The sequence below is a fragment of the Megalops cyprinoides genome, chromosome 10 (genome assembly GCF_013368585.1).
Source record: "Megalops cyprinoides isolate fMegCyp1 chromosome 10, fMegCyp1.pri, whole genome shotgun sequence".
NCBI lineage: Eukaryota > Metazoa > Chordata > Actinopteri > Elopiformes > Megalopidae > Megalops > Megalops cyprinoides.
Genome location: NC_050592.1, coordinates 31,973,154 through 32,001,145, shown reverse-complemented (window position 1 = coordinate 32,001,145; position 27,992 = coordinate 31,973,154). Strand labels below are relative to the sequence as shown.

The 27,992-nt window shown below is 45.7% G+C and overlaps 1 protein-coding gene across 1 annotated transcript; it reads left to right on the top strand.

Annotated features, from left to right (window-relative positions):
* Positions 1-6: 6 nt before the first annotated feature.
* Positions 7-16,698, top strand: LOC118784282 (14-3-3 protein beta/alpha-A-like). Its single transcript, XM_036538432.1, has 6 exons — positions 7-89; positions 4,130-4,435; positions 10,783-10,906; positions 14,858-15,021; positions 15,120-15,215; positions 15,597-16,698. The coding sequence occupies exons 2-6, from the start codon at positions 4,142-4,144 to the stop codon at positions 15,654-15,656; spliced, it is 738 nt and encodes a 245-aa protein (XP_036394325.1). The 5' UTR covers positions 7-89; positions 4,130-4,141; the 3' UTR covers positions 15,657-16,698.
* Positions 16,699-27,992: the final 11,294 nt, after the last annotated feature.

Sequence of the window (27,992 nt, the reverse complement as noted above, 5' to 3'; positions counted from 1 at the left end):
GGGAAACCCCGTGGATTAGAGCGAGACAGACTGCCTGCGCGAGTCAGCTGTGTAGCCAGCGCGAGAACACCCTTATCTCACACACTCAGGTAAGCGCGAGTCTGAGATTACAAATAAAAACGGTATATACTTTATTATTATAAAAATATATATTTGTTATAGAGATTTTCTTTCGTTTTCTTCTATTGCTGAGTTGAACGGAGCCGACTCATATAAACTCATAAAATGTGTGTTCCGGCTAGCTATGTGGGCTAGCTGGTGTTGGGCAGAACAATGAAGCGTTACGTTGGTTGAGAGCTTTGTGTAGCCGGATAGCTGGCGTTAGCTAACTAGCTAGCGAGGGCTTGTGTTGTCTTCGTGGTCGGTAAATAAAAGCATTTGTTTTTGTTACACTTCGCAACCTGGCAGATTAGCTGGTCACCTGCTTCCCCTCATCTAGCTGTCGTTTTGAATGGAAAGCTAGTGAAACGAACGTCAGCTAGATAGACTGTCTTGTGGTTTCCTTTTCAGCTCAAAGTGTTTATATATAACTAGATAGTTAGCATTTAGCGTATTGAAGGTTTGGTTAGTTAACTGTAACTGACTAGCTAACCCGTACGACCAGTTGCTAGATGGCTATGGTAGCTAGTTTATCTAGCTAACGTTAGCCACCTTTTTACCTGGTTGGCTGGCTCTAACGTGCACAAGAGCAGCAGCTCCGTTTAAATAAAATGCTACTAGCTAGATCTAGCTTGCTGCATTATCTATATTTTATAGTGGTATAGCCAACTAACTACTCTTAACTTGGTCACTAGCTATTTAACGTTAGCTAGTGAAATATGTTTTGTAGTGGGCGATTTTATGTTTCGTATGCTATTTCTTTGACAGATTACAGGAACTTGGAGATGGCTAATATGAATGAAAGACGAGGGCGAGGGAGTTCAGGAGCTAGCTACATTTCAGAATGGGCTGGGTCGGGCCAGCCTCCATTACATTGTGCAGTAGCTTGCTCTTGTGCGCGAAAGCAGCCACACAGACTGGTCGTAAGATGTCGAACTGTTAGGCTTCTCGTCTAGTAATGACATAGCCAGATAGCGGCATGGTGAATATTTTAGCTAGCCTGCTTGATGTGTTATTGAAGTGTAATGATCAGTTAGTAACTAATATCAACCTTATGCCGCCTTGGAAGAAAGCAGGTCACGAGGGGTACCAGGCTGCATTTCGCTATGTGGCAAACTAAATGCTGGAATATAAACGAAGACGTTGAATGGAACGAAAGACAACCGGCTGCCACCTAGCAAGCCAACATAAGGCAGTAAATCGGAGCTAGTATTTTTCATGTAGTCGTCGTATCCTGCCACCCGACGTCTCGCGTTTGTCTCGAAGTTGCTAAGATAGCTAATTTCCGGATCTGCCCCGCTCGGTCAACTGACAGTGACACGCTTTCAAACTGTCTGGCTAGCTAACCTTGCTAAGATAGCGTTGTAATAATGGCTTAGTAGCCGCTCGCACATGCTGCCGTACCCCATCTTGTACAAACAATTTAAGGAAGCTTGCTACTCCAACAGGTAGGGGGACTGGGTGTGGTGGGGAACGAGGACATATCCGCATTTTTTCTCACACGGCAGCACCACCCCGGGCTAGCTTGGCTTCGGTAGATAATGGAAGTATTCAGACAGTGCATACCAGTCTCTTTCTTACACGAGCTGTTAGCTTGCTGGCTAGCACTGTTCTGTTTGAACTTATGAATTAGAAAGTTATGCCAGGCGAATGGCATTTAATGCATTTGATATCTAATCGTTTTGCTAGACGGCTGACTACTAAACTAGTTTTACTAGTAACATAGCTAGTTACAACAATGCAGCAATCGTCGTTTTTCAGACGACATTTTAATGTCTTGTCTTGGGGTAAAAATTGTTAGGCGGCAAGCCAGTGGTTTTGAAGCATTATTCGGGTTAACAGTTGTAGCGTAAATGTAAGCTGTGTAACTGTAGCGTTCTGGTTTTTCTCCTGGCGTATAGCTACATTTTTGCAAAGCATTTCCGTTTTAATGGCTGCAGTGGGTTATGTCACGAATACACCGTAACTGGCATCTTGCTTGTCATTTCAATGAATGATGGAAAGCCAGCGTATCATGGGCGTACAATGTCGGTGAGGTTTTCACCAACAGTAATTTTAACGGCTAGGAGTTCTTGCTTCAGTAGTTTCGTTGCATATCTACGTCCAGAGCATGTCTCGTTTTAAAAGTCCTCGACAGGGATTGCAAACTTTGCGATTGATTGAGCATAGCAAATCACAGCTGTCAGGGAAAGTGATGCAAAACCCGCGGGCCATCCAACATTATGCAAGTAGACGAAGAGCTTATTGATTTACTGGAGCGGACGTGGGTTTTTAGCTCTTTGTAGTTCTGTTCAATCGGACTTAAATTACGCTGTTCTTTGGTGTTTTAACTTTGCGACCAGATTTGAATACACAGTGAGACAAATAACGCAAATTCAAATTAACCGAATTATGAAATAATTCGCGCAGTTATCTCTAGGCCAGGTACTCACGATATTGTGCCCACACTTTTTCATCGCGGTATATCATGTGTTTATAACCCAGAGCTATTATTGATGTTAATTTAAAATGTGAAGGAGGTGCAGGTCCGTCATTCTCAGTACCTGCTCGTATGCCATTCGAATAGTGCGCCAATTTTGGATACATAGCAAAGAGGGAGCGAAGTATCAGGACTTTTTCAGGAGCTTTTCATGAATGGGCTTTCCTCAATCTTGGCTCACGGACATTTGATGTAATGCAAAACATTAGCTGTCACCGCATTCGTGTTGATTGGAGGAACAATGTAAAAAAAAAAAAAAAAGTCATTCACATGCACCACGAAAAATTGACCAAAAAGTGCTTCTGGTCTTTAAAACATTTTTTTTAGTTATAAAAGTTTTACATGATGAATACTACTATACAGAGATTGCTAGTTAACTGTCTTATTGGAAAGTCAATTTAAGTGCAGTGTTAGCATAAAAGAATGGCCCACTAGAGAAGTCTTTGCATTTTTTGTCTGGAGCGCAAAGAAACTGAAAATATAGTACCTGTGTTCAGTGTTAACAGCTTTGCAGCCTTTTTTTCACATATCACACCCCTTCTAAAAGGAGCCAGAGCAGTAGGGGTCATTTGCATCTCAAATTTGTTTGCATGGTTTTTTTTTTTTTTTAACATGAGCTTGAGTCGAGCTTTAGACATATGCAGAAGATATGATAATAACAAACCTAGGTGAGTGGTAGTACTTCATTTTGGAGTCATAGCAACTGCTCCATGTTGGATACTCTTTTATTGAGGATGACACATCTGTTGCATTTGCAGTGCACCATTGATCAGGGTCCTCTGTCCCGTAGTGGGATTAATGTCCTTAACGGGCATGAATGACTGATATCATGAACCGTACTGAGGTCTTGCTCAATCTAGACATACACGTCTTGTGCCTCTTTGCGGATGTCTCTGCTGTGGCTTTCAGTGTCATTTATAGATGACAGGAGGCACCAGAAAGAGGAAACAGTTTCACTTGCACAACTGTTACCGAAGCCAGCCTTTGAAATGCCTGTTGATGTGTTTGAGGCTGTAGTGCAGGTTTCTGAAGTGTGGTGTGCTACAGAAATGCATTGCAGCCATGCAGGATGTGTGCACCGGGCCAGTTTGTCATGTCACTTCATACACTGTGCTTTCAGGCTGACGTGGTACAGAGCACACCCCTGGCCTGTAAGGTCTGAGTTCTGCAACCTTAGAAACTGAACTGAGCAGCGTTCCATTATCTCAATTCTAGGCTTAGAGCCTTCTTCACTGTAGATCTTTGTAGCAGGTCTTTTTAGTTTTATGTTTATATACTCTATACTATAACATTTCTTCAAGAAAGTCTAAACATAGACTGGGAGAATAAGGCTCCATGATCCCTACTGTGGGTGGAGTTAATGTGTTCTGCTGTGTGGAGCAGTATGTGATTGACAGCCAGTGATAGCCTCACCTATTAGGGTGCTAATGAAGTGTCATTCTCTTGTCACTTTTTTCATAAATGGATGAAGCGTTGAAAAAATATATATATTTGACTTGTCCACTCCCATCGTCCTGCTTAACTTCATCTTCTCCGTTTCTCCTTCCCCAGTACTGAGCAGCCATGGACAAGAGCATGCTAGTGCAGAAGGCCAAGCTGGCCGAGCAGGCGGAGCGCTACGACGACATGGCGGCCTCCATGAAGGCGGTGACGGAGGACGGCGCCGAGCTCTCCAACGAGGAGCGCAACCTGCTGTCGGTGGCCTACAAGAACGTTGTGGGCGCCCGCCGCTCCTCCTGGCGGGTGGTGTCCAGCATCGAGCAGAAGACCGAGGGCAGCGACAAGAAGCAGCAGATGGCCAAGGAGTACAGGGAAAAGATCGAGAAGGAGCTGAAGGAGATCTGCAACGACGTGCTGGTGAGACTGCGCCGCCGTTTCCCTTAGGGAGCACAGTTCAGCGTCCACAAGGACTCCAGGAAGGTTTCGGTCCCTGCCGGATGTAGGCTGTCTTGTAGCCCCGCAGTTGCCCGTTGTGTTAGTGATTGGATGCAAAGGGACCCTACAGAATAGGTCACCTAAGTTCAGGCCCTCTTTTCTTAGCAGGTTTTTAGCATTGACAGAGAGGTGTTTATTTCCTCCATCGCCCTTGGATAAAATGAAATCCTGGCACTGGTCTATCTTCCAGGAGTGGAGTTTGCAGTGACCTTAAGCGATTCTATCCAGTTAAACATGACCCTGGTTACGCCCCCATCAGAATAATCTCTCCCCCATTCTTGTTGCCTTGTGTAGGTTGTTTCAGGGCATTTATTGAAGAATGCTGGGCTGGAGAGCACTCATATTGTCACCAAGGTGAACTCGCGTCACTGTTGAGGCCAGCGTACGTCTGTGCCCTTTATCAAACCTTAAATCCTTCCATCAATGATTTGCGTTTTTAGCCCCAGCACTGCCGGTAAAGTAGTTTGACAGTAATCCAGATAAGTTGGCCTTGCTTGCTCTAATTACTTGTCATGAGCAGGGGCCTCCTTCAGCCAAGCCTATTAGTGCATTCCTGATCTCATTTGTCCCAGTGTGGAGAAAGAGGTGTCCTCAGTAAGGGATGTAACCCAGGTGAGGGTCTGATGTCCCTGGGGGAAGAGCCTGGGTAGGTTTGAAATGCAACAGAGTGAATGAAAGCCTTACACTGGAAGGATATTGGGCAAAACGCAGCATGTCACACAAAGCCCATGGCTATAGTTGGAGTACTTAACTGAGAGTTGCCCTGGTGGTGGATAAAGCCGTAGAGGGGCCCATGATGCCTGTGGCTGTGAAGCATTATAGAACTAGCACAAAAAAGGAAATGCTTCAGTTATGGCATTCCATTCATGTTTTCTTTCGAACTCCTGTTCAATGATCTTTGAAGCGCCGGCCATTTCAGACTGCCATGCATACATGCATATGAGCAAATTAAAGCCAAAGCCTCATTCACCTGCTGCTGGGAGCTGACTGTAGATGAGGCGCTAAAGTTTGTTTGTTTTTTCCGTTTGTTTTGTTGACGGTGTCTGCATCACAGCTTGTCGTCTGAAGTGGTTCTTGAGAGCTTATCTGACGCTGATTTCCAGCAGCAGAAGAATATGGCTCCAGACAGACTGCTTTTAATTGTTTTTAAAAGGGTTGCCCAAGACCAGCTCAATGGCCAGTAATTCTGAGGGGGTGTGAGTAGGAGAGCTCTGCTAAGGGGCAGTGGGGAACTGCTTTCAGCATCTTGCTGACCCTTGGGGGCCAGGTGGAGGTTGTCTTGCTACACTGAACCTCAGAGGACCTGTGGCCAGTCAGAGCAGCCCCCACTTGCATTCAGCCAGTGGCATTATGCCAAAGGCATTTTTTGCATTAGAAGTCACACTGTTCACCACAGTGAAGAGGATGCTTATTACAGTATGGGTGCTTCTCTACTGGCATAGACTGAGCAGATAGCAGGCGTCTGATGAGTGACAGGGTGCGAGACGAAGAAACCCCAGCGGACCAGCCCACACCTATCCCAGTCAGAATGAAGCCCATCAGTTCCATCACTTTGGGGCCATAGGGCTCAGTCTGCACTCAAGGCAAGCATCTTGCCAACTGAGCCACTTGGGAGCCCCACAGTGGAGTTATACCCATATGGTATTAGAAGGCAGAGCACTCTTTTGCGTGAGTCATGTTGCTGTCCCTCACGGTTTTGTGGTAACGGTCGCTGGTGTGGAGGGATCGTGCTTGCTGGGATGGTCTCCCAGAGGCTTGTCCCCAGGGCAATGCAACTCCTGCATTATACACTGCTCCCAAACAGTGGCCTGCAACAGATGCGTTGATGCATTATATGTATTGCTGGGCAATGGTTATGGGCTAGCCAGTTACAGAAAATTGGTGTCAAACAGGAAAAGTGCAGGAAGAACGTATAACTGGAAGAACACATTGCCTAATAGTTGTCTGTAAGAGCTACCGATGTAGCCACAGAGGTGAACAGTGATCTGTGAAGGGCACGTTACCTTAAACTGTAGTGCATATCTGTTGTGTACAGTGATTCATAAGGAACTTATGTTATTCATATAACTTATGTTAACTTGCATCATATTACTCCATTCATTAGTGGCTGGCAATGAACTGGAAGAGCTGCAGTATATCAGGATCCATAGAATAGTCAGAGATAGGCCAGGTTCTGTGGGCTAGAATTATTTACCACACTCACTTCTGCTACAAGCAGAATAGTGGTAATCATTATTCACAGGGCCTCTGCTTCTCAGGTTTTAATTTTCCATTTGTGTTTTTGTCCCTCAGCCACTGTCCCCATCTACTAATCCACTGATTTTCAGTCCTGCTCCTGGGGCCCCCCTGCTCCGCACGTTTTCCATCTTTCCCTGCTCTACCTACCTGACTGAGCTCATGAGTGGCACTTTTGATTAGCTGAGCACACCTGATTTAATCAAGCAGCAAGGACAGATAGAAGATATGCAGGACAGGGGGGCTCCAGGAGTAGGATTGAAAAAACTGTACTAATCTAATGTATGTAAATAAGGGCACTGTGTTTCAAAACATTTACACACATATTCTCAGTAGTGAATGTCAAATTTAAAAAGTAAGCATGATTAAACTGTGATCAGGGGGCTCATCACCTTCTCCTTGGTACATGTTTTTTGGGGGGTTTTTTGTCTCACTTTGGTCAAGATATCAGCAGTTCTGAAAATGAGTCAAGGGTATTTTTGCCTTTATGTTGTAATGATACAGCCCAGCGATTGCGTCAGTATTGCTGGGGAGCCTACGTACCAAGCAGAGACGCATGCCGCATTGTGTAGAGTAATGTTAATCAGCATGCATGCACGCTTTTTAATTTTTGAAAACAACCAAGTACTGCTCCCTGTTTAGTTTGCGATGATGCTGGTTGTCACACACCAACTGACATGATCGTGGGAACTGTTTAGTTCTATTTTGAAACACTCAGTCCTGTTAGGGGGTGGAATTCAACACGGATAATGGAAAAGTATGGTACTTACAGTTGATTTCAGAGGGTGTCCATAGATGAGTTCATGAGACCTAATCAATTTCTTCTTTAGATGGATTTTTACCTTGTCAGTGGCATTTTCTTCCATTTTAGTCTATGGCATTTCCAGTACCAGCCATACCATGGGTGATAGACTTGAAGTTGTCAAGTGATGTGACAGATCCTAACCCAGCTGGGTGATTGTGTTGGATGGTCAGAGTCGTACGCCAATAGCAGGACCATGGAAAACGGCATTGACTAAAATGGAATGCCCCATTTTTATTTTTACCCAGAGAAAAATGCCTGCTAGTTCAGCTAACAGCATGTACACACCAACAGGTGATGATTTTGGTTTCTTACCCAGTAGGGAATCACTTGGTTCACACAGGGATATACTGGAAACAAAAATCTCACCACTTGCAAGGATCTTATTTCAATTTTAAAGTGCCCCTGGTTGCTAACTCTAGAGAGAGTTTCACCCATTTACCCTAAGTACAGGTCATACGATACAGCGGCAGCTGTACCCTGACCTTATAAAAAACTGCATTTCCTTTCAAACCAAGCGTTAGTCATGCAACTCTTACCAACTCCTGCGAGGGGTAAAGCTGAAAGAATAAAAGCACAGTAGGGACCCACCCCCACACACACACCCTCTTCGCCTGCGCCTGGTTTGGCTGTGAGCGGAATTGGTTTTCATCAAGAGTGTGTCCAGGAGCAGTTGTGGAGGTGTATTATCTGGTGCGTTGAGTCATTGGGTTATAATCCTATAATGACGGCAGCTGAGCCATCGTTCTGGGCTGCTGGCTTCCAACCCCCCGAGAGCCCAGCAGAGGAGAGGGGGAGGTCACTTTCACTCCCCCGAGGTGCTGGGGGGCCCTTCTGCAGGCCAGCCGAGGGGCGGGGCTGCTCCGCGGCACATGCTCGGTGTTCTAATCCCTGTCCTGCATTGCACAAGATCAGTGAGCCCCAGCCCAGCCCCCTTACACACACCCAGTCCACAGTTACCCCGCCCCCACCCCCTTGAATAGGCTTTCACTGGTCCGCACTCCCAAATGACACTGTGCAAGCGGCCGCACAGTAGCAATGCAATAGTAAAAGCAGCAATACAGTAGTAAATGGTGAAAGGGTGACCGATGTGATGGGAAAGGCATGGACTTGCTGGAGTCGTCTTCCTCTCTGCAAGAATTTTATGGACAGGTACCATTATCCAGGGTGACCTGAAATTCAGAGTACAGTGCAAAATAACGGATACCAGCAGAATTCACTGCTAGTATCCGTTACCTGCGGGGCTGGGACACAGGGCATGTTCCTGATTGCGCTGAAGATCACCAAAACAAAGGGGGGATTGGCCTTTTCCTGCGCTTTTACATTCTTGGGTGAGCGAGCATTTCTGCTCTCCTCCCAGGAGTGCAAGGATTTGCAAGCAGGCCGCGTTCTCATCAGCGTGCGGCTGCCTGAAGCGCGCGGCACGCAGAGCGAGCAGGCCTGCGCAGCCGCTCCTTCTGCCCTGGGCGCATCCGCGGAATGCCATTTCACCCGCCCCGCGGCCACTGCGCAATCCAGAGTCGGCCACAGAGCATCATTGTGTAACTGCGCTAATGCAGCATACCAGAGGACATAGGTCACTTTGTACAGAGACGTGACGGTGACATCAGTTTGTTTCAGGGAGACATCCAGGAACCTCTCCATCGAGTATCTGACTGAAAATCTGGTGCTGTCCTGTTTGCTTCTGTCGTTTGCTAAGGTGTCTGGAACTCAGCAGTCACTGATTCTGCTGCAGTCAGCAGGGGGCCCATAATGCATGAGGACAAGTATTTGAATGTCTCTGAAACCCAGGTTTATTTCAGTGTAGAATTGTCGCATGGATCCTGTTGCCCTCCAAGTTTGCCTGTAGCCCATTGGTTCATCAATACCAACTTGGATCTTATTTACAGTGACGAGCCAATCAGGCCGTTGGACAAAGATAGGGTCTTACTGACAGCGCCAGATTGGTGTTTTGGCCAGTGTGCCAGGGGAAGCAGCTCTCCCGTGAAAAATGGTGTTTATCATCAAAGTGGGTCTGAAATATGGGGCCCACTGCACGGAGGTGTTGGTCCTCACAGGCCTACTACTCCTACTTTTATGTGATAAATTTCACAACTTTTTATATTCCATGTATTTGCCAACAACCCAGCGGAGCCCTGCTCAGCATCAGCCATTTGTCAAAAGGCGGCTCCAGGGCGCTGGCCTCGAAGTCGAGTCTGAAGTCATCTCCTGGTCCTTGAAACGAATCGCTTTTGTCAGTTCCTTTCATGTGGACTGAGGCCGCTGCTCGGAGCCCTCCCATACAGGGGCGATTTGGGAGCCCCCAGCACGGCGTGGCTTCCGCAGGCAGGAACGCCCACAGGCACAGCGTCCCTGTAGGCTGGTGGGCGGAGCCGCAGATGTCAAGGCTGCAACACAGTGGAGCGTGCTCAGTTGACCTACTTCAGCGGAAGCTCGTGGGGAGTTCAGTCAGAGCCTGTGCCATTCTGCTCCTCCCCCTCGAGTCAGAATGCATCACACGCAGCTACTGCAGCCTCCACAGCCTTTCACCCCCACACAGCCATCAGCTCGTTAGTGTGTCCGTGTGTGTGTGTGTAATTTGGATTCTTCAAGCAAGGGGCGTGCTGCTCTCCACAGCCCATGATTGTAGAATGTTACATGCCCATGTCAGCCTCTGGCATCTCTCTGGGTAACATTTACAAACACTCTGTGCATGACAGTGCAAGGCATCTTTTAGTAGACTCTGTGAATTGGATCATGGTGCATGCTGGCCAGTGTCAATATTGCTGCCTGCAGTGCATGTGATCACAATTTAAATGCATGCATAACTGCAGCGCTGCTCGCGTTCCATTACCATTACCAAGAGGGAAGAAAGCGGTAATGATGAAATCAAGAGAGTGGAATGTACCATTATTTGGTTCAGTGACGTCAACTGAATTATCACAATATCAGCCTGAGTCCAAGCCGAGGTCCTGGCTATTTCTTCAAGTGGCAGTATTAGGACAGTAGCAAGTGCTTCTGAATCAAACACGTTTACTGGTTGTTCTCAATGTCCTCCGTGGTATGTCCATTTTTATGTTAGTATTTTATTGTGGTTTATGGGGATTTGCAAAATGAAACTATAGCAAATATTTATCAACTTGCAGTGGTCCTGTTTACTGTTTACCCAAGTAATTTTTTGAGTATGTGCATGCACTAGACAAGTAGTTTGCACTTATGTCCTAACATTTTGTCGTCTTCTTGTGTCTTTCAGGGTCTCCTGGACAATTTCCTCATCCCCAAAGCCTCGCCAGCTGAAAGCAAAGTCTTCTACTTGAAAATGAAAGGAGATTACTACCGCTACTTAGCCGAGGTGGCGGTGGGAGAGGAGAAGGACAGTAAGTCCCTCCTGATAAGCCCCTCTGATGCTGGGAACAGCAGGCAGCCAGAGCCACAGTGCATCTCCATGATTAGGGCAGTTCTATGGCCACAGTCTACTAATGGTGCCGGGAGGGAGGTCTGGGTTTCGGGACTTGTTCACCCTCGCACAAGTGGTGTTGTATCACTGGTTGTGGTGTTACTTCCCTGTTTCAGTTTCCAAATTCCCTGTGATTTCCACATTTAATGTTGCGTTTAATGCTGGTAGTACAGATGCACACCCCGCCCCCTTGAAGTGCCCCTTTGTTTTGTCTGGGTTTAATTGTTTGCACGAGTGAGCAAGTCAGTCTTGGTCTTGAAAGGCAGGAATGCTAAAGAAACACAGTGACTGTATTCAAATGACAGGATATGAGAGGGGAAGTCACTGTTTGAGAATGCTTACGAAGTGAGAGCCTCATTCGTAGAAGGGAATAGTTATGGGCTTAAATGCCATGTCCTTTTTTTAGACATGAATCTGACCTTAAGAATAATTCCGTTTGTTGAGGTACAGTTGAGGGCAGATAATCGCACCAGTCTGAGCCGCAGGACACACCTGTCAGAGAGGGCGGAGTGAGCTGGAGCGCTAACTCAAGCCCAATAAAGCAGCTGCTAGCGACGCGGACACCAGACGAGCAGCAGGAAGTGTGTCATCCTGGTGGAGCGGCCGATCCCAGCGCGTCTCTGAGGCATGAAATGGCGCTGACTGGGTGTGGAGCACGGGGCCGGTGACGGGGTGGGGTGTGTCTGGAACAGGGGAGAGGCCCCGCTTCCTGTGTCCCGCTACGAGGGCGTGTCCCCTAGGGCAGCGTTCAGCAGCGTGCATTGACAGGGGAGCTGTCCAGACACGTACGCTCACCATGCATCTATGGGAACAGGCTGCCAGGCGCCCCCTGTTGGCCTGCGGAGAGCCTAAAAGCGCAGTTTGCCCCCCCCCCCCCCCCTTGTCAAAACAGGAATTAAACACCACAGTCCCGGTGTTTTGTGAAAAGGACCCTTGGAGCGTGGTCATCGTGTGTCTCCATGCGAACAGTGAAGGCCCGTTTTGCAGCTCTGATCCAGGGCCACACCCGGGGGCCTCCAGCGGTGACGCTTGCAGGGCTCGCCTGCATTTCTGTTCCTCTCCACGAGCTCACACGCTTGGGCGTGACATCTAGCTCTGCTCCTTAACCTGGGCCTGTCTGAGCAGCTGAAGGACTTCTTTCAGCTGGGGCAACTACTGCAGCCACACGTATGCACAAAAAATACAACAGTTGATCAGTGTTATTTGCATATTCGACCTTAGCAGAGAACCCCTCAGATCCTTCTCTGAGTGAAAGAGCATGCAGTACAGTGAAATGTCTGTAGCTGTGTTGCTCGTAAGTGCTAACGTAGTCTGCTTGTCAGACCTACCCTTTAATTTGCTACATTGCTTCCTGGAATGTGTCTGGTGGTGTTCTGGCGGAAGAAAATAGTTGGGATTTTGTGCTTTAGTTCCTTACAGTTAGTGTGAGTCTGATATCCTCTACAACTGAGTAAGCCTGAATATCCACAATAATCATCTTTCCAGGGGCTTTTTAGTCTGATGGTTGTGCATGTGGGCTACAGTGTAGCGCGGTTATTTCAGTAACATTTCTGTGTCTTTGGAGAGCTCCGAGAAGGTCAGTGGAATTACTGCTACAGCCATCGATCATTTAAGTGGACCGTGCAACGGCATTTTGAACATTACACTCCAGAAAGCGCTTCAGAAGCGGACCTTTTAACGGTGCCATCGCTGCGAGGTGTCCCTGCTTCACAGTAGTTTTTATTGTACAGGAAGCATTGCTTTGCATGCGTACAGTTTTACTCCAACTGCCTTCCTTCTGTGAGAAATATGCACACACCTGACTAGTTTCAGGTGCTTTTCCTGTCACACAATGGCGCCTTCGGCATTTCATCAGCTTTTAGAAAGTTAGAGGGAACTAACTAACTAAACGCCGGAGGGTGCTTGTGGGCAACGAAAGGGGAATCAGGTTTCAGTATGTGAGCACTGGGCTGAATGCAAACCCCCTCCAGAGAAGGGAGATGTCCGGCCAGACCCACCTGGAGCTCTGTTCTACAATGTGTTTTTTGCATTGTCAGTAGTCTGTGGAGAAGAGTAGGACACCTATGGGTGGCTTTTAATAACACCTACAGTACATGTTCTTTTTTTAATGGGGGGGGGGGGGGGGGGGGGGGGGTTCCTGCTGTTTTAAAATGCGTCCCATGACAGCCCTGGTCACAGTTTAAGAGGTAACTCCTTAAACCTGTGATTTGATTTAAGACCTGTAATATGTCATGTTTGCTGGGGTTTATTAAGGCCATGTTTTCAGTTGGCCCTTTTAAGTGGAGCAGGGGCTTTTGTAATTAGCTGCACTTATTGAACTCGTAAGCGTAATGCACCGTGCCCCACATGTCTAAATTAGGTTCTCCAGCAGGGGCTGATTATGAAATTTCTGACCCTTTCCTCCAGTTGCAGAGTGATACAGTTAGTCTGTGGTCTCTCAACAGGGGGGTGAAGGGGGGATAGTCATGTGGTCAGCCAGGGCACAGCATTTCATCAAATCAGGACTCTTAGTTTCGGAAACATATCCATTCCTGTTGGTATTTTGACAAATGATTTGTTGTTTATGTTGGTGTGAAACTACATGTGGTCTTCTGTAACGCGGTTTACGCCCTGTGGGTGATTTGGGTCCCAGTTTCCCCCCAGAAGTGGTCTCACGCCCGCTGGGGCACAGCTGGTTATTACCCGTCCAGCTTTCCTCTCTTGCAAGGCACTGGACACAGTGGCGTCCTGCCCTTCTGTAGAGGGTGGAGGAAGCAGCCGAGCTGACAGGAGGGAGATGGGAGCTGGGGGACTGAGGGAAATGGAGCGAGCTCCCTTTTGTCCCAAACAGTCGGTCCATTGTGTTTCCGCACAGGAGGAAATGGAGGAGCTGTCCGCTGGCCTCATCAGACGGGCCCATTAGAACACCGCCGCTAAATGCTCTTGCATAACAATAAACGAAACCCCTTGAGTCCGATACTGGCCCCCCGTATGAGAACGTTCCGGGCACGTTGTCTGTTAGGCTGCTTAATAAAAATTTCTGTGGTGAAGTGCAAGGGGGAAGGAGGGAGGAGTGTTCTGCTGTCTAGATTGGTTCAAGGACAGCAATGTTACGATCACCATTTTAGTTTTTCACTGGATTCATACCAACATGTGGAAGCCGCATTCTGGCCAGCAGTGTGGTGTAGTGATAACCCTAGCTGCCTCAGTTATTATCCTGCCATTTGAATGGTTATCGGCCTTGTAAGATACTAAGCAGACGTGATGCAATGCAAATGTAATGGAAGCACTTTTAGGTTAATAGAAAGGTTGAATGATTGACTGCTGGAAGATTCAGAGTGTATGAAAGATGAGTGTTGTCTGAACTCCAGCCATTCCATTGCCTGTTACTTGTTGCCAGCGCTGCTTGTTGCTACAGATACTGTTGCTAAGGCACCAGTGGTGAGAGTGGGAAAGTCGTACCCCACCCCCCTCTGTTGAGTGGCAGGTTTGCTTTTGTGCATCTAGGTGCTACACCTTCCATTGTGCATTTATTCAGTGTGTAATACTGTACTACGGAGCCCCAGTCTTGTGGCTGCCCTTTTCATTTCATCAGTAAATATATTATTTTTTTATTCTTATATTCATTAGATTTGCTTAAAGTGGCATTTGATCCAATGAATAGGTTAATGATTTGTGAGATGGAACTACTAGAGGACTCCCAGGTTTTTCTGGGCCCAGCTAATCCTCAGACAGGAAATGTGTCAAACCTGTGCTGCTCAGTGTGAATGCACAATACATATACTGATGAATGAAAGCTGCCACCCTTGTGTGTAGTAGTGAGGTTTCCTCCCCAGCTTGAGTAGACGCGGGCGGCCCTGACCTCTGGCTTTCCACTTCTCTCTGTCCACAGCCATCATCACCAACTCGCAGGCAGCCTACCAGGCCGCCTTCGAAATCAGCAAGAGCGACATGCAGCCCACACACCCCATCCGCCTCGGCCTGGCCCTCAACTTCTCCGTCTTCTACTACGAGATCCTCAACTCGCCCGAGCAGGCCTGCAAGCTGGCCAAAACGGTACAGAGTGCTCGCTGAGCGCCCCTGAGAATTCACACCGCCCCATGCGACCCCTCTCTGCAATTCTCACCTTTCCCCCTCTCCCCCTCCCCGTCTAGGCTTTCGATGAGGCAATCGCAGAACTCGATACACTGAATGAAGATTCGTATAAAGACAGCACGTTGATCATGCAGCTACTGAGAGACAACTTGACAGTGAGTATGACCCCCAGAAGCACTGGGTGATGTCCTTGTCCCACGACAGTGTTTTCTTTACCCTGGAGCAAGGAATGGTTTGAGCATTTGGGAGGTGTAGCATGTAACATGTTTACATGTGACTTTGACCACGACACCAAAGAGCCTGGCTCTTTGGCATCGCGGTCAAAGTCGCATGGTTGGTACCCCGTAGACCCGGGTTCGAGGCCGGGTGGGGTGACTGCTCTCACCCTTCGCTACAGCAGGATGTCTCCCATTTCTTTGTAGCTATTGAAACCCACCATTATAAATCTGTGAGGATTTCCAGTTGCCAGCCACCCTGTAGCCTTCCTCTCTCTGGGTGATGTCAACATGCTTGTCCTGCCTCCCTTCTCCCCACAGCTGTGGACCTCAGACAACCAGGGCGACGGCGAGGACACTGAAGAGGGGCGGGACAACTGAGCCCAAGCCCCACCCCCCACACCTGCTCCCCGTCTGCCTGTCGCCATCCCAGCTCACCAACACTGAGACCACCTCATCAGTCCCGCTTCCTTCTCTAAGTTCTCACCTGTGTCTCTCACGTATCTTTCATTTCTTAGTTTTTTTTTTTTTTTTGGAGATTCTGTGGGGGGGGGTTTCGGGAAAGGGTTCGGGGGGGAGGGGGTAATGGTACATGGTTTAGGGGCTTGTCAGTTGACCTTGTCATTTTCGTATGAGGAGCAATGGGGCTTTGCAGCATGGAGGGAGAGGGTCTGTGGGAGGGCAGGTTCTCAACACATGCGAAGTGGCAAGTCTAGTGTAGTCCGTTTTTATATATATAAATATATATATATGTGTGTATATGTATACATATATACATGTACATATACACTGTATGTATATTCTACATATGTAAAACATCTGAAGTGTTTGCCGTTGTTGTTTGACACATCTGTGGTTCACCACGCAGCCAATATTAAAACGTCCCACAAGTCAGCAGAACTGGTCTGCATCTTCGAGCGTCAAATGAACCTAACGAACCAAAAGCCTGTCCAACAGCAGAGATGGGCAAGAAAGGTTACATTCCATTTACTGTCGCCTGCTCAACATTCTCATTCATCATCTTGCGTTATCTGCGGAAGTCGTCATTTTTTCCCCCCGTGTTACAACACTCGTACGAGGTATAGAAAACCTAAGAACAAAGAAAGCACTTAAAGGCTTGATACTGTAACTGTAATATTGTACATTGAGCAGAGCAGTAAGAATTTCCCATGTGCTTATCTAGTAACTGCTTTTTCCAGTAAGGGGTTTTTATTTTCTTTTTTTTCTTGTTTTTTCTTTTGATACTTGCCTAAAATGCATGTGGCTAAGAAGTAGTTCATGGGGAGGTAAGGGAGATTGCTGTCTGGCTGGCTAGCTTTGTTTCATGTCTTTGGAATTTTCATACAGAACACCCAAGCATAACTGTTATTTGGAGGGAACATGTTATTTCATGTAAGTGGAATAAAATAATAATTTAAAAAAATGTTTGAAGCTTCTGTGTTTGGCGCATTAACAAAATGCTTACATTTGGAATCAGTTTTGGATGGACTGAGTTTTCCCTTCAGTGAGTGCCATGCCCACTTGTTGGTTCCTGAACTTCCACTGCAGAACTTGTGATGTGGTAACGGCAGCAGCTCCTTTGATCCTAGAGTGTGTTTGCCCTTTGATGGAAAGAAGCAAATGCAGACACTTCAGGACCAGAGCAGGAAGTGTCTTACCAGTCACATCACAAGTTTGTTTTTTTTTTCCCTCACTTGTCTCACCGGTTTTTAAATGTACTGGACCGACCTGGTGTTAGTGACTGAATGCGTTTACATGCACATGGTAATGCGATTGTCAATACTGCAGTCAAGCCAGTAATTTCGATAAGTCGCATGTTCTCTTAGCAGAGTGATGCACTTGTTTGGAAGTACAAACAAGTGCATCACAAGTGCATACATGTAAATGGATAATTCATGTGGAAATGGGAGAAGCTAGAGGAATTTGTTCCCTGAGTAACGGCAAACTGGCTTGCTAAGGCGCTGTCCCCTGTTGTGTCACTTTCTTTTTGGTGAAGTTGCTGGCTATAGTCGAAAGTAAAGCATAATTCTTAGACGTCTTGTTCATGTTCAAGACATGCAGCATGAGCTCCATCTCCTGTTCACTCCTAAAAAGTTGGGACATGGGACTCTTATGAAAAGGGGGCTCTTTGATATTAAATACCTAGTGCTTGGAATGGTATGCCAGGTCATCCGGAAAAGCCTCTTTTTTTTTTTTGGGCAGTTTTCTTCAGTACTACCTGGTTGTCTTGTGCATGTGTATATATGTAGAGCCAGAAAAGCACCTAAAATATCATGTCGTCTACTGCCACATGCAGCCTTGAGTCCCAAATGTGAAAAGTCTGTCGGGCCTGTTCAAACTAAAACACTAAATCCATGCAGCCAATGAGCTTTCAAAAGTACGCTTGTGCTTCCTTTGCAGAACAAACTAGCATGGAAATTAGTCTGCTGGATGCACCTCACTGAATGCCAAAGAACCATTAAGGGGTGCTTACTGTCCACAGAAGCAACTGAGAGTGATGAGACCCTCTTTAGCCTGCTGAGACAATAGCTTGAGGTTGCTCCTTAGAAAGTCCAATGGCTGTTGCATTGTCACTGTACACTCTAATTTGCATTTCGAACTCGCGCTTTGTAATAATGGCTTTGTAATAATCATCTCTCAGTAATCTCTGTATGAATGTCCAAAACACAGAATTGCTGCATGCATTAATTACTTCTGCTGCTGATCTGTTCGGACTAATCAAGTCTGCAGCTACTGTGTGACTAATTACTGTCCACTTAAGCTTTAATGAAATGAAAATGAGAGGATGTGCTTGGTTGGTCCCTAAATAACATGAGGCCCTCAGTGTTTTTTTTTTTTTTTTAAATGCCCTGGTACTTTGAAGCTCTGAGGAGTTGTTGCTTCACCTCTTTCTGCTGTAGAGGTGTGCGCTGATCTGTTTGGACAGTGAGAGGACAGGATCCATCAAGTGATAGAGAAATCCTGAGGGGAAGGAGTGAGGGCAGGAAAGCCCTGTCCGTCTGTTCATCAGAGACAGCGTTGTCAGTCTGAGTCACTGTCTGGAGGGAGTGACTCACTGTGGAGTGAAAGCAGGTAGATGGGGAGACCTGAAGGTAAAGTTCTTCCAGCGAAATTGTAGAGGGCACATGAGAAGCGGCAGGGGGTCCATATTACGGCCACTGTGTATGTCCCTGTTCCTGCCCCCTTGAACCCCTTTGGACTGTTGTAATGGCCATTCCTGAAATGATAGTAATCTCTTGTGTGACGCTGGTGGCTTTTCCGGTTCAGGGTAAGGAACAGGGAGTAAAAAAGGGGGAAAAAAATGCCCAGATGGCCTTTGCGATTACCGGCTTGAACAGGCCCACCCCTCCCCGGGAGTCGCAGCCCCCTGTGGAATTCTGGGAAGCGCTGCCGCGCTTGGGGTGTGTCAGCTCATTGCTCAGAGGCAAGTCCAGGGTGTGGGACAGCCCTGTGTTGCTGTGGAGATGAGTGACGACTAATTCCAGAGGAATGTGTGAGTGGGGAAGAGAGGGATCTGGCTGGGAAAGAGCGACCTCTCTCCTGGGTCAGGCTCACAGCAACTCGCGTTGGAATATGAGGAACAGAAAGAGACGAGCAAAGCAGAAAAGCACCGCTGCCCACCAGAGGCTCGCGACAGGGTTAAATCTGAAATTTCAATGTACTGTTGCAGCTACTGAGAAGAAAACGGTTTCAATCTGTCACACATTTAGCTGTTGCAGTTTGAGTTAAGGCAGACGGTGTGTGGAGTGCACACTGTCCTACAGTCTTGGGCTGCTGACCTGGAGAAACCTTCAGCACATCCGAGTTTGTGTAAAGGAGTATGTAAGGAGATTTGGCCTAGAATGAGATTTTTTTGTATTTTGTTAGGCAGGTATTCTTGTTGCATATAGGCAAGGGAAAACCACAGCTATCCCCTTTTCAGTTCTTAAGAGAGAGTGGCCCTGGTGGTCATTTGACTACTTTATAGCCAAAGCTGAGTGGTTAATTCTGGTTTCACCGAGGTGAGAACACCTGCGAAGCATGGTGCCATCATCCACGTGTGTGTCCTGGACATGGATCCCAACAGTGATGATGATATTCTTTCCGTTTTCCCCATAAGGGAAGGTCTTGGCTGAAAGCACTGTGGGCACTGTTGTACTGGCAACTTTAAAGGTGGACTTCAACTTGGAACATTGCGCCCCAGCATGTCCAAGTGGGGCTGTATACCTTTTGGACCTAGTCAAAAGCCCCTTTTCCTGTCAGATTGACCATAAGCAATACCCTTTTGTTAAAATAGAACCCTCCAGTTAGTCTGCACAAAGCCCTGATTGCCTCCATGTTTTGTACTTAAAATGATGGAAACACTTCAGGTGTTGGTGTGTCCACATGAGGGTCATTCATATTTAGTATTCTAATTTCCCACATACACATGTATTTTTGACAAAGAATGGTTAATCTGTTATGATCTGCTTTCCTAGTTGTACACAACAAAGGCTCAAAATGACTGATTATGAGGCTTTATCCTTCTGCACCTGATTCTGGCTGAACCTCCTGAATAACAAGAGGCTGGCTGATTTTCCAAGAAGAGGAGCATCAGCCTTAGCCTAAATGCACTGGTTTTATGAAGTCCCATCCCCCGTGTGATACGTCAGATGCTTTCGTTGCTTTGTGTCAGAAATATGCTGAACCGTAAGGGGCGAGCATGTGCATGTTGGTGTGCACCGGCGCTGGTCAATCCCTCATTGGAACCCTCCACAAGCTGGCTGGAATGCCCGATACACATGGAAGCGAAGGCAGCCTTATTGCATATCGCCAGCGTGGAAGGAGACCACCAACCATAACGCACGGACATCAATGCCAATCTTGCCTGTCCCTCCTCGTATGTTTTTATTGGCTGGGCAGAGGGAGGGCGGGAGGCTTGTTACTGACAGTTTAAAATGGAGCTGTGGCCACAGCTGGGGAGAATTCTGTTGTTGAAAGATTGATATTTAATCTAACCACAGTGCGCTTTGTCAGTAAACCTGTGTTATTTAATCAGGTGGTATTTTTTCTTACACAAAATATAGGTTAGACTGTCAGTGAAATATATAATAGAATCATAAAAATACGATAGAAACATATAACTTTATCCTTAATTTTAAGAAACAGATTCAAAGCCCCTTAATGTTGAAATCAATATAGGCTTTGATTTCAGAGTACTTCACACCATGAATGTAAACAGTGATGTGTTTTTCAAGATGGACAAAATTCTGTAGTATGAGCTTCCTTTGACATAGTTTACATTTGCACACTGGTCTTTGACAGTCACTGCATAGCTAAGAGAACATGTGACCTCTTGCTGTTCCAATAGCGTGGTTCCCTTTAATGTTCAATTAGGAATGTTCTCAGAGAGAACTACAGACACTGTGTGGTGTGATGGTGAGAGCACAGAAGTCAGAGGCCATAGGTTCAAATCCCACAGAGCGCTGCAGCGCAACACTCTCAAGCAGAAGCGGCCAACCTGCAGCCCTCTACAGCTTCATGTGTGCGCCCTGAACCGAGTGTGAAGGGGACAAAACATATCAGTTATGAACTGGATTAATGCTATGATTAAAAATAATAACAGCATTGCTGCGGCCTGTGACAAAGATGAAGTGCTGTTACAGGACAGAGAATCATGGGGGCGCTCTTGAGTAAGGACTGTGAAGACCGTCATCTCAGCAGAGGCATGAAATCACATTTATAATGCATGTTTGTCAAAATAGCCATTTCGTCTCCTCCCCAGCACACAGACAAATAGTTGAAGCATTTTGCAGTTCTCAGTGTAACTGTATTGGGTAAAAGTACTAACATTGATGCAGGTAAACTCTGGTTCCTGCTCTGGCTCGTGTTGGCCGCTGCTGGTCTCGTGCCACCCTTGAGTGGCATACACCAATGAGCCAAAACATTATGACCACCTGCCTAATATGCTGTTGGTCCTCCGTGTGCCGCTAAAACAGCGCCGACCCGCCGAGGCATGGACCCTACAAGACCCCAGAAGGTGTCCTGTGGTATCCGGCACCAAAACATTAGCAGCAGATCCTTCAAGTTTTGTAAGTTGTGAGGTGGACGCGCCGTGAATCGGACTTGTCGGTCCAGCACATCCCACAGATGCTCAATTGGATTGAGATGTGGAGAATTTGGAGGCCAGGGCAGCACCAACACTTCATCATGTTCCTCAAACCATTCCTGAACAATGTGTGCAGTGTGGCAGGGCGCATTATCCTGCTGAAAGAGGCCACTACCATCAGGGAATACCATTGCCATGAAGGAGTGTACCTGGTCTGCAATGATGTTTAGGTAGGTGGCACGTGTCAAATTGACATCCACATGAATGGCCAGACCCAGGGTTTCCCAGCAGAACATTGCCCAGACCGTCACACTCCCTCCACTGGCTTGTCGTCTTCCCATAGTGCATCCTGGTGCCATCAGTTCCCCAGGTAAACGGCGCACATGTACACGGCCATCCACGTGATCGAAAAGCTAATGGGACTCATCGGACCAGGCGACCTTCTTCCACTGCTCCAAGGTCCAGTTCCGATGCTTGCGTGCCCATTGTAGGCACTTTCGACGGTGGACAGGGGTCATCATGGGCACTCTGACCAGTCTGCGGCTACGCAGCTCCATGCGCATCAGGGTGCCCTCGCGCATCGATGAGCCTTGGGTGCCCAACACCCTGTCGCCGGTTTGTGGTTTGTCTCTCCTCGGACCACTGTCGGTAGGTACTCACCACTGATGACCAGGAGCACCTCACAAGTCTTGCCGTTTCAGAGATGCTCTAACCCAGCCGTCTGGCCATAACAATTTGGCCCTTGTCAAAGTCGCTCAGGTCTTTACTCCTGTATCCAACATGTTGACTACGAGAACTGATTGTTCGCTCACCATCTAATCTACCCAGACATTGACATGTGCCCTTGTTTGGAGATGATCAACGTGATTCAGTTCACCTGTGAGTGGTCATAATGTTTTGGCTCATTGGTGTGCTTTTTGTTCATGTGTTGTTTCACTGGGTTACAGAAATTTGGAAGCATTCAATATCACCATGGTTCAGAAATAAAAGAGCAACTGTTAAGTGAATAAGTAGAAAAGCTAGAATAAAACCATTTGCTTGAAATTAAGAGCAGACTGGGATGGTATGTGTTGCACCGAAACCATCAGTCTGAATAAAAAAATGTATGATGGGAAAACTCAATACAGTGCTGCCATCTGTTGGTAATAATTCAGCCCATGAAAAGCTATCGGGAAGAAATAGCTCAGACCAGATAACTTGTGAACCATAATCATGCTTGATATTTTTATGGCTGTTGTTGTGTTAGGTCAGGGGTCAGCAACCCAGGGCTCCCGAGCCACAAAAAAAATATGGAAATGAATAACATTTTTCTTTTTTTTACATGTTGCTATCATTGTTGTAGGCCTTAAGTAATCAAAATCCAAAAAAAAGAAAAGTCTCAGAGGAAAACAGAGAATTTAATAGTGCGTGGACAGAGTTGTTTTCTTTCACCACCACTACTGCTGGCTTACCAGAATGTTTGATCTGCGGCGAGAAGATAGCAAACAACAAAAAATGTAATGTTGAAAGACATTTCCAGAACAAGCACACTGCATTTGTTGAAAAGTATCCAGCTGGGGATGAAAGAAAAAGAGTGGTTTCGGGACTGTCAACTGTTTTCTTTATTGTAGTAGTTCTATAATTTCATAAATGCACCAAAATATTACATTATTGTAATGGAAATGGAAAGTTAAAGTACCAAATAATCATAAGTAGCCTACCGTAGCCACCTTGTGGTAAAACATATGAATGAATACTCATTTAGACCTATTAGTAATGTTGCTAATTTAGACTAATAGGCTGTGGTACCTGCATTTAAAGGGCTCAAATATTTTTTGTGGCTCCAGACAGATACTTTTTTTCTTTTTGGCCAAAAATTGCTCTTTAGATAGTAAAGGTTGTCGACCCCTGTGTTAGGTCCTTGTAGTGGAAGAGTACATCCATTGGACTCCTGACAGATCAGGAAGTAGTTGTTTCTGTGGGTCTACTGGTAGCTAAAAACACCTACATACAATGCCATCCAAATTTATCCTCCGATTTAACAGGAAGAAAAAACACAGCATAACATAAATGAAGGCATAATGGAGATATTTCTATGGAGAGGTCTGCCCGGGGAGTTCTGTTTTTACATACTGCGTGTATTCAACAGTAAAAACAGTCACACATACACATATGATTATTATTTGGTCCCTCTGTATACTCCAAGAAGCCAAATCACTGATTTTTCAACTCTTTATAAGGAAGCACTAGAGAGAGATCTCCATGTTAAGAGAGAATGAAGATAAATAAAATGTCTGGCGTTTATTCTAACACCAGTTAACAAGTAGTCTAAAATTCTCTCTGTGTCTCTTAACATTATTGGCATGCTGCTACTATGTGATAATGAAATGTTACTGTGATGTAAGGTGCAAGTGTCCAATAGATTAGAATGGCTTTGCTGTTTGACAAAGATTTTATTTTGAATTTTTTAATTGCAATATATTTTATAGGAAACATAATCTATCAAACCAAAAGTTTGCTGGTGCGGTACTTCCAATCCAAACAGCAATGTAATATGAAAAGTATACATCTTATTATCTGAATGAGATCACATGAGCCATGTTCTCTAACTCAAAACTGTAAGGGACAACTAATGACAGATTCCAGGAAGTCACATGAGGCACCTCTACTGAAAAGATGATTATGGTGTTCCTTCCTACCAGCAGGGGTCGATGTTGTTTCTTTTGACTTGTGTTGAAGGTGATTTACCACAAATCATTAACTGCACACATGTTGAAAAGTCTATACCTGCTAATAGAATATTATTAAAAGAATACATTTTCATTCATTCTGAAAAAGGAGACTGATAAGAATCTATTCCCTGAATGTCCAAATGTTGTCAGAGTATCTGTTTATGCATGATTGGAATTATTTTTGAGAATTGGCATGGCTGACAGTCCAGTTCAGCCATGTGTTACATACTTCCTTGTATCTGCGGACTGCCTACCATAGTGTGATGTATTTGCACATATTGGCAGAGGGACACTGAGCCAGAAACCACACATTTACAGACACTTTAGTGGTGTTCAGAATACAGAAAAAATGCAAAACTATTTCACTTGAATCAAATTTTTAATAACATACAGTGTGTTTGTAATAAATGAACTGTTTTGAACCAATATTCTTTGGTTATGATTGTTAAGAACCTCTTCCCAAAGTTCATGGTAATTTGTTTAAAATACTGAATCATCAAAAAAAAGCTTCTAATTTATTCAGATTCAGAACTGATCACTCTACAGAGTCAGGTGTATAGGTTAGACAAGGAAGCCCAACAAAGAATTTTACTGTTGTTCCATTGTCATACAGTGTCTGTTGTAACACATCAGACATGCCTTGTTGTCACTTGTTGTCCTACCTGTAAGACCTACATGTAATATTTTGCCTTTGTTTCTTTCCCCTCGATGCACCAATAATGAAATGCTTTTCCTAACTTTCAGTTTTTATTTCTCAGTTAGTAGACGCCCGCTTCTGTAGTAGGCACCCACTTCCTCAAAGAGCCGTTCAAGCCATTCAACTGAGCACACACACACAAAGATGAATCCCAGTGCTCCTAGTTACCCGATGGCCTCGCTGTACGTTGGCGATCTCCACCAAGATGTGACAGAAATCATGCTATATGAGAAATTTAGCCTCGCTGGGCCAATCTTGTCTGTCCGGGTGTGCAGAGATGTGATCACTCGGCGGTCACTTGGATATGGCTACGTCAACTTTCAGCAGCCAGCTGATGGTAAGTTTGTCCACAGTTACTTTTGGTTATGGTGGTGAACCAGAGACTACTTGCGGTATCAGTGTGGCAAAGACAGTAAGACTGAATTTAGCCTTTTATTTTCAAGGCATTACTCATTTATGTTTGGCAATTTCTCATTCAGCCAGTCGGTGGAACTGTACTTAGGTCAAAAAACTCAAGTGTGATTTGCAATATGAAACTAATTTAAACAGAAATGATGCATTGACATGCAAAATATACACTGTGTGCTCGCTAGGTCAGATCTGTGCAGATGCCACCTTGGCACATATAGCTACTTGTAGGCATGCTGGCATTTCCAGTGTTTTTAAGGGGTTGACCACAAAAGGGCATATGTGCCAATGTTGGCATTTACACAGACATGAGCTGTGGGAACACATCCACAATAAAGCAGTCTTTATATATCACTGTATATCACTTTTTTCTAATCATATCATAAACTTTTATGGTGTTTTTGAATAAGTTTCTACAAAGACGTCTCAATGAGACATTGTAAATAAGAAGCCAACTTCAGTCTTGTGTGCAGACATGTTTTAGACTCAAGATTTTAGCCTGTTGAAGGCCAGATGCACCTCCCTTTCTAGCTACACAGCCTCACTCCACAAGTAGAGAAAGAATCAGTTATTTTCTAAGAGCTCGTCATCTATCTGAATTCAAAGAGGAAAGAATTAAGTTAGCTAGCTTAGCCCCCTTTATGCACCCTGTTTGGACACACCACATACCTCACATACCTCTATCCACTAGTATACTGACACGCAGCCAACAGCTGTTTTTCACACTTCCGGTCACAGAGTACACAACAGTGAAGTGGGTACCAACTGGAGGATAGGCACTCTTCCACTCATGGAGTCTAAACAATATGCATCCAATTCCCATTCCTATCCCTAGTGGAACAAAGCCACTTTGAGCTGAATACATTCACACTGATAGCATGTTCACACTGTTCTTGATTTTAAAAGAGAGGAGTAAAATTTCCCTCACAAAAATTTCTTAGAGAAAGCAAGTATTGCAGGTGGAGTTCTTGTATGTAGCTTAAAGATGATGTCTTTATAGGGAAGGGGAAAGTTACTGAATGTTTCAATGCGGTATGTGATCCATCAGCTCATGATCGTCAGTAGGTTCTCATTTCAGACACTTCAAATAAGGGTGTCAATCCTGTCCTATGCTACGCAACATGGAGGTATCTATAACTGAAGGATTTTATCTGTCTCCCCTCAAATTCAGCTGAGCGTGCTCTGGACACCATGAACTTTGACGTAATCAAGGGCAGGCCAGTTCGCATCATGTGGTCTCAGCGGGACCCTTCCCTGAGGAAGAGTGGAGTGGGAAACATTTTCATCAAGAACCTGGACAAGTCCATTGACAACAAGGCTCTCTATGACACCTTCTCAGCCTTCGGCAACATCCTGTCCTGTAAGGTAAGATGCCAGATCAGCAGAGGCCAGTGAGTTTGGTGCTTTGAATGTTTTTGCATGTGACGTGGGACTGATGCCCGACGTGGTGTGAGAAATGAGCTTGACCGTTTGAAGCGCATGATGTAGAATAGCTTATGCCACACATGTCCTCTCTCCAAGGTGGTGTGTGATGAGAATGGCTCAAAGGGCTACGGCTTTGTGCACTTTGAGACCCAGGAAGCTGCCGAAAGGGCCATTGAGAAAATGAACGGCATGTTGCTCAATGACAGAAAAGTGTAAGCGTGTCCTGTCTACCTCCAGTGCTTGCAAAAGCTGCATTTCTATGAATTTCATTTCATTCACATAATGGTGTCATAGACTTCTTTGTTTGTTTGTGGTGTAGTCTTGTCAAATTCAGTGCATCTTGCACAGTAGATTGCACTGGTCAAAATGGCATGGGCCCCACATGGAGCTCGGCATGAAGTTGTCCGGTAGACACTTTAAGTGCATTTTTCAAAATGTTTTAGGCACTGTTATAGCTACTTTTTTCTTATAGCTACTATTTATCTCACTGGAAACAAACACAATTTTCTCCTAGCATGCCATTGAAATTATGAGCAGTGGTCCTGACTCACCAGCTGTTTGTTGTAATACAGATTTGTGGGGCGCTTCAAATCTCACAAAGAGCGCGAGGCTGAGCTTGGAGCCAGGGCCAAGGAGTTCACCAACGTGTACATCAAAGACATGGACGATGAAAACCTGAAAGAGGTTTTTGGCAAACATGGTGTGTGTGATTGGCAGGACTTTTTCCCTAGCCCCTAAGTCATGGGCACCTGTACTGATCTGAATTCCAACCTTATTGCCAAATTAACAAGCTGCATCATCCTATTTGCAGGGCCGGCTCTGAGTATCCGAGTCATGACTGATGACAGCGGAAAATCCAAGGGCTTTGGGTTCGTCAGCTTTGAGAAGCACGAGGACGCGCAGAAGGTAAGCAGGCTCACACTCCATGTCCCTGTGAAGGGCCGAGCCGACCAAAGCTTAATTTGCTGTAGTAAATGTCCTCACAGGAGGATTTAGGTCAAACTTTTGAGTGTATCACAGCAATATTGCTTGACTGTGAAATGTCTGGATTTGTGGAATTGATCCATTTTGTGTAATGTATATATATATATATATATATATATATATATATATATATATACACACACACACACACACACACACACACACTGTATATATAATGGCCACTCTAGCGAGGCGCTATCTCTGCATTCCTGGGACATCGGTACCATCTGAGCGGGTATTCTCCGCTACGGGTCTCACAGTTAACAGACTGCGCACCACACTAACCCCACAGCATGTCGACATGTTGCTATTTCTGAATAAAAACCAGTAGACAAGCTGTCCGCTATGCTGAGGACGGAGGTAGGCGTGGCCTGTTTATTTTATTTTGAGGTCTGAAAAATGCGACTACAAGTTTCCGTTTTGTT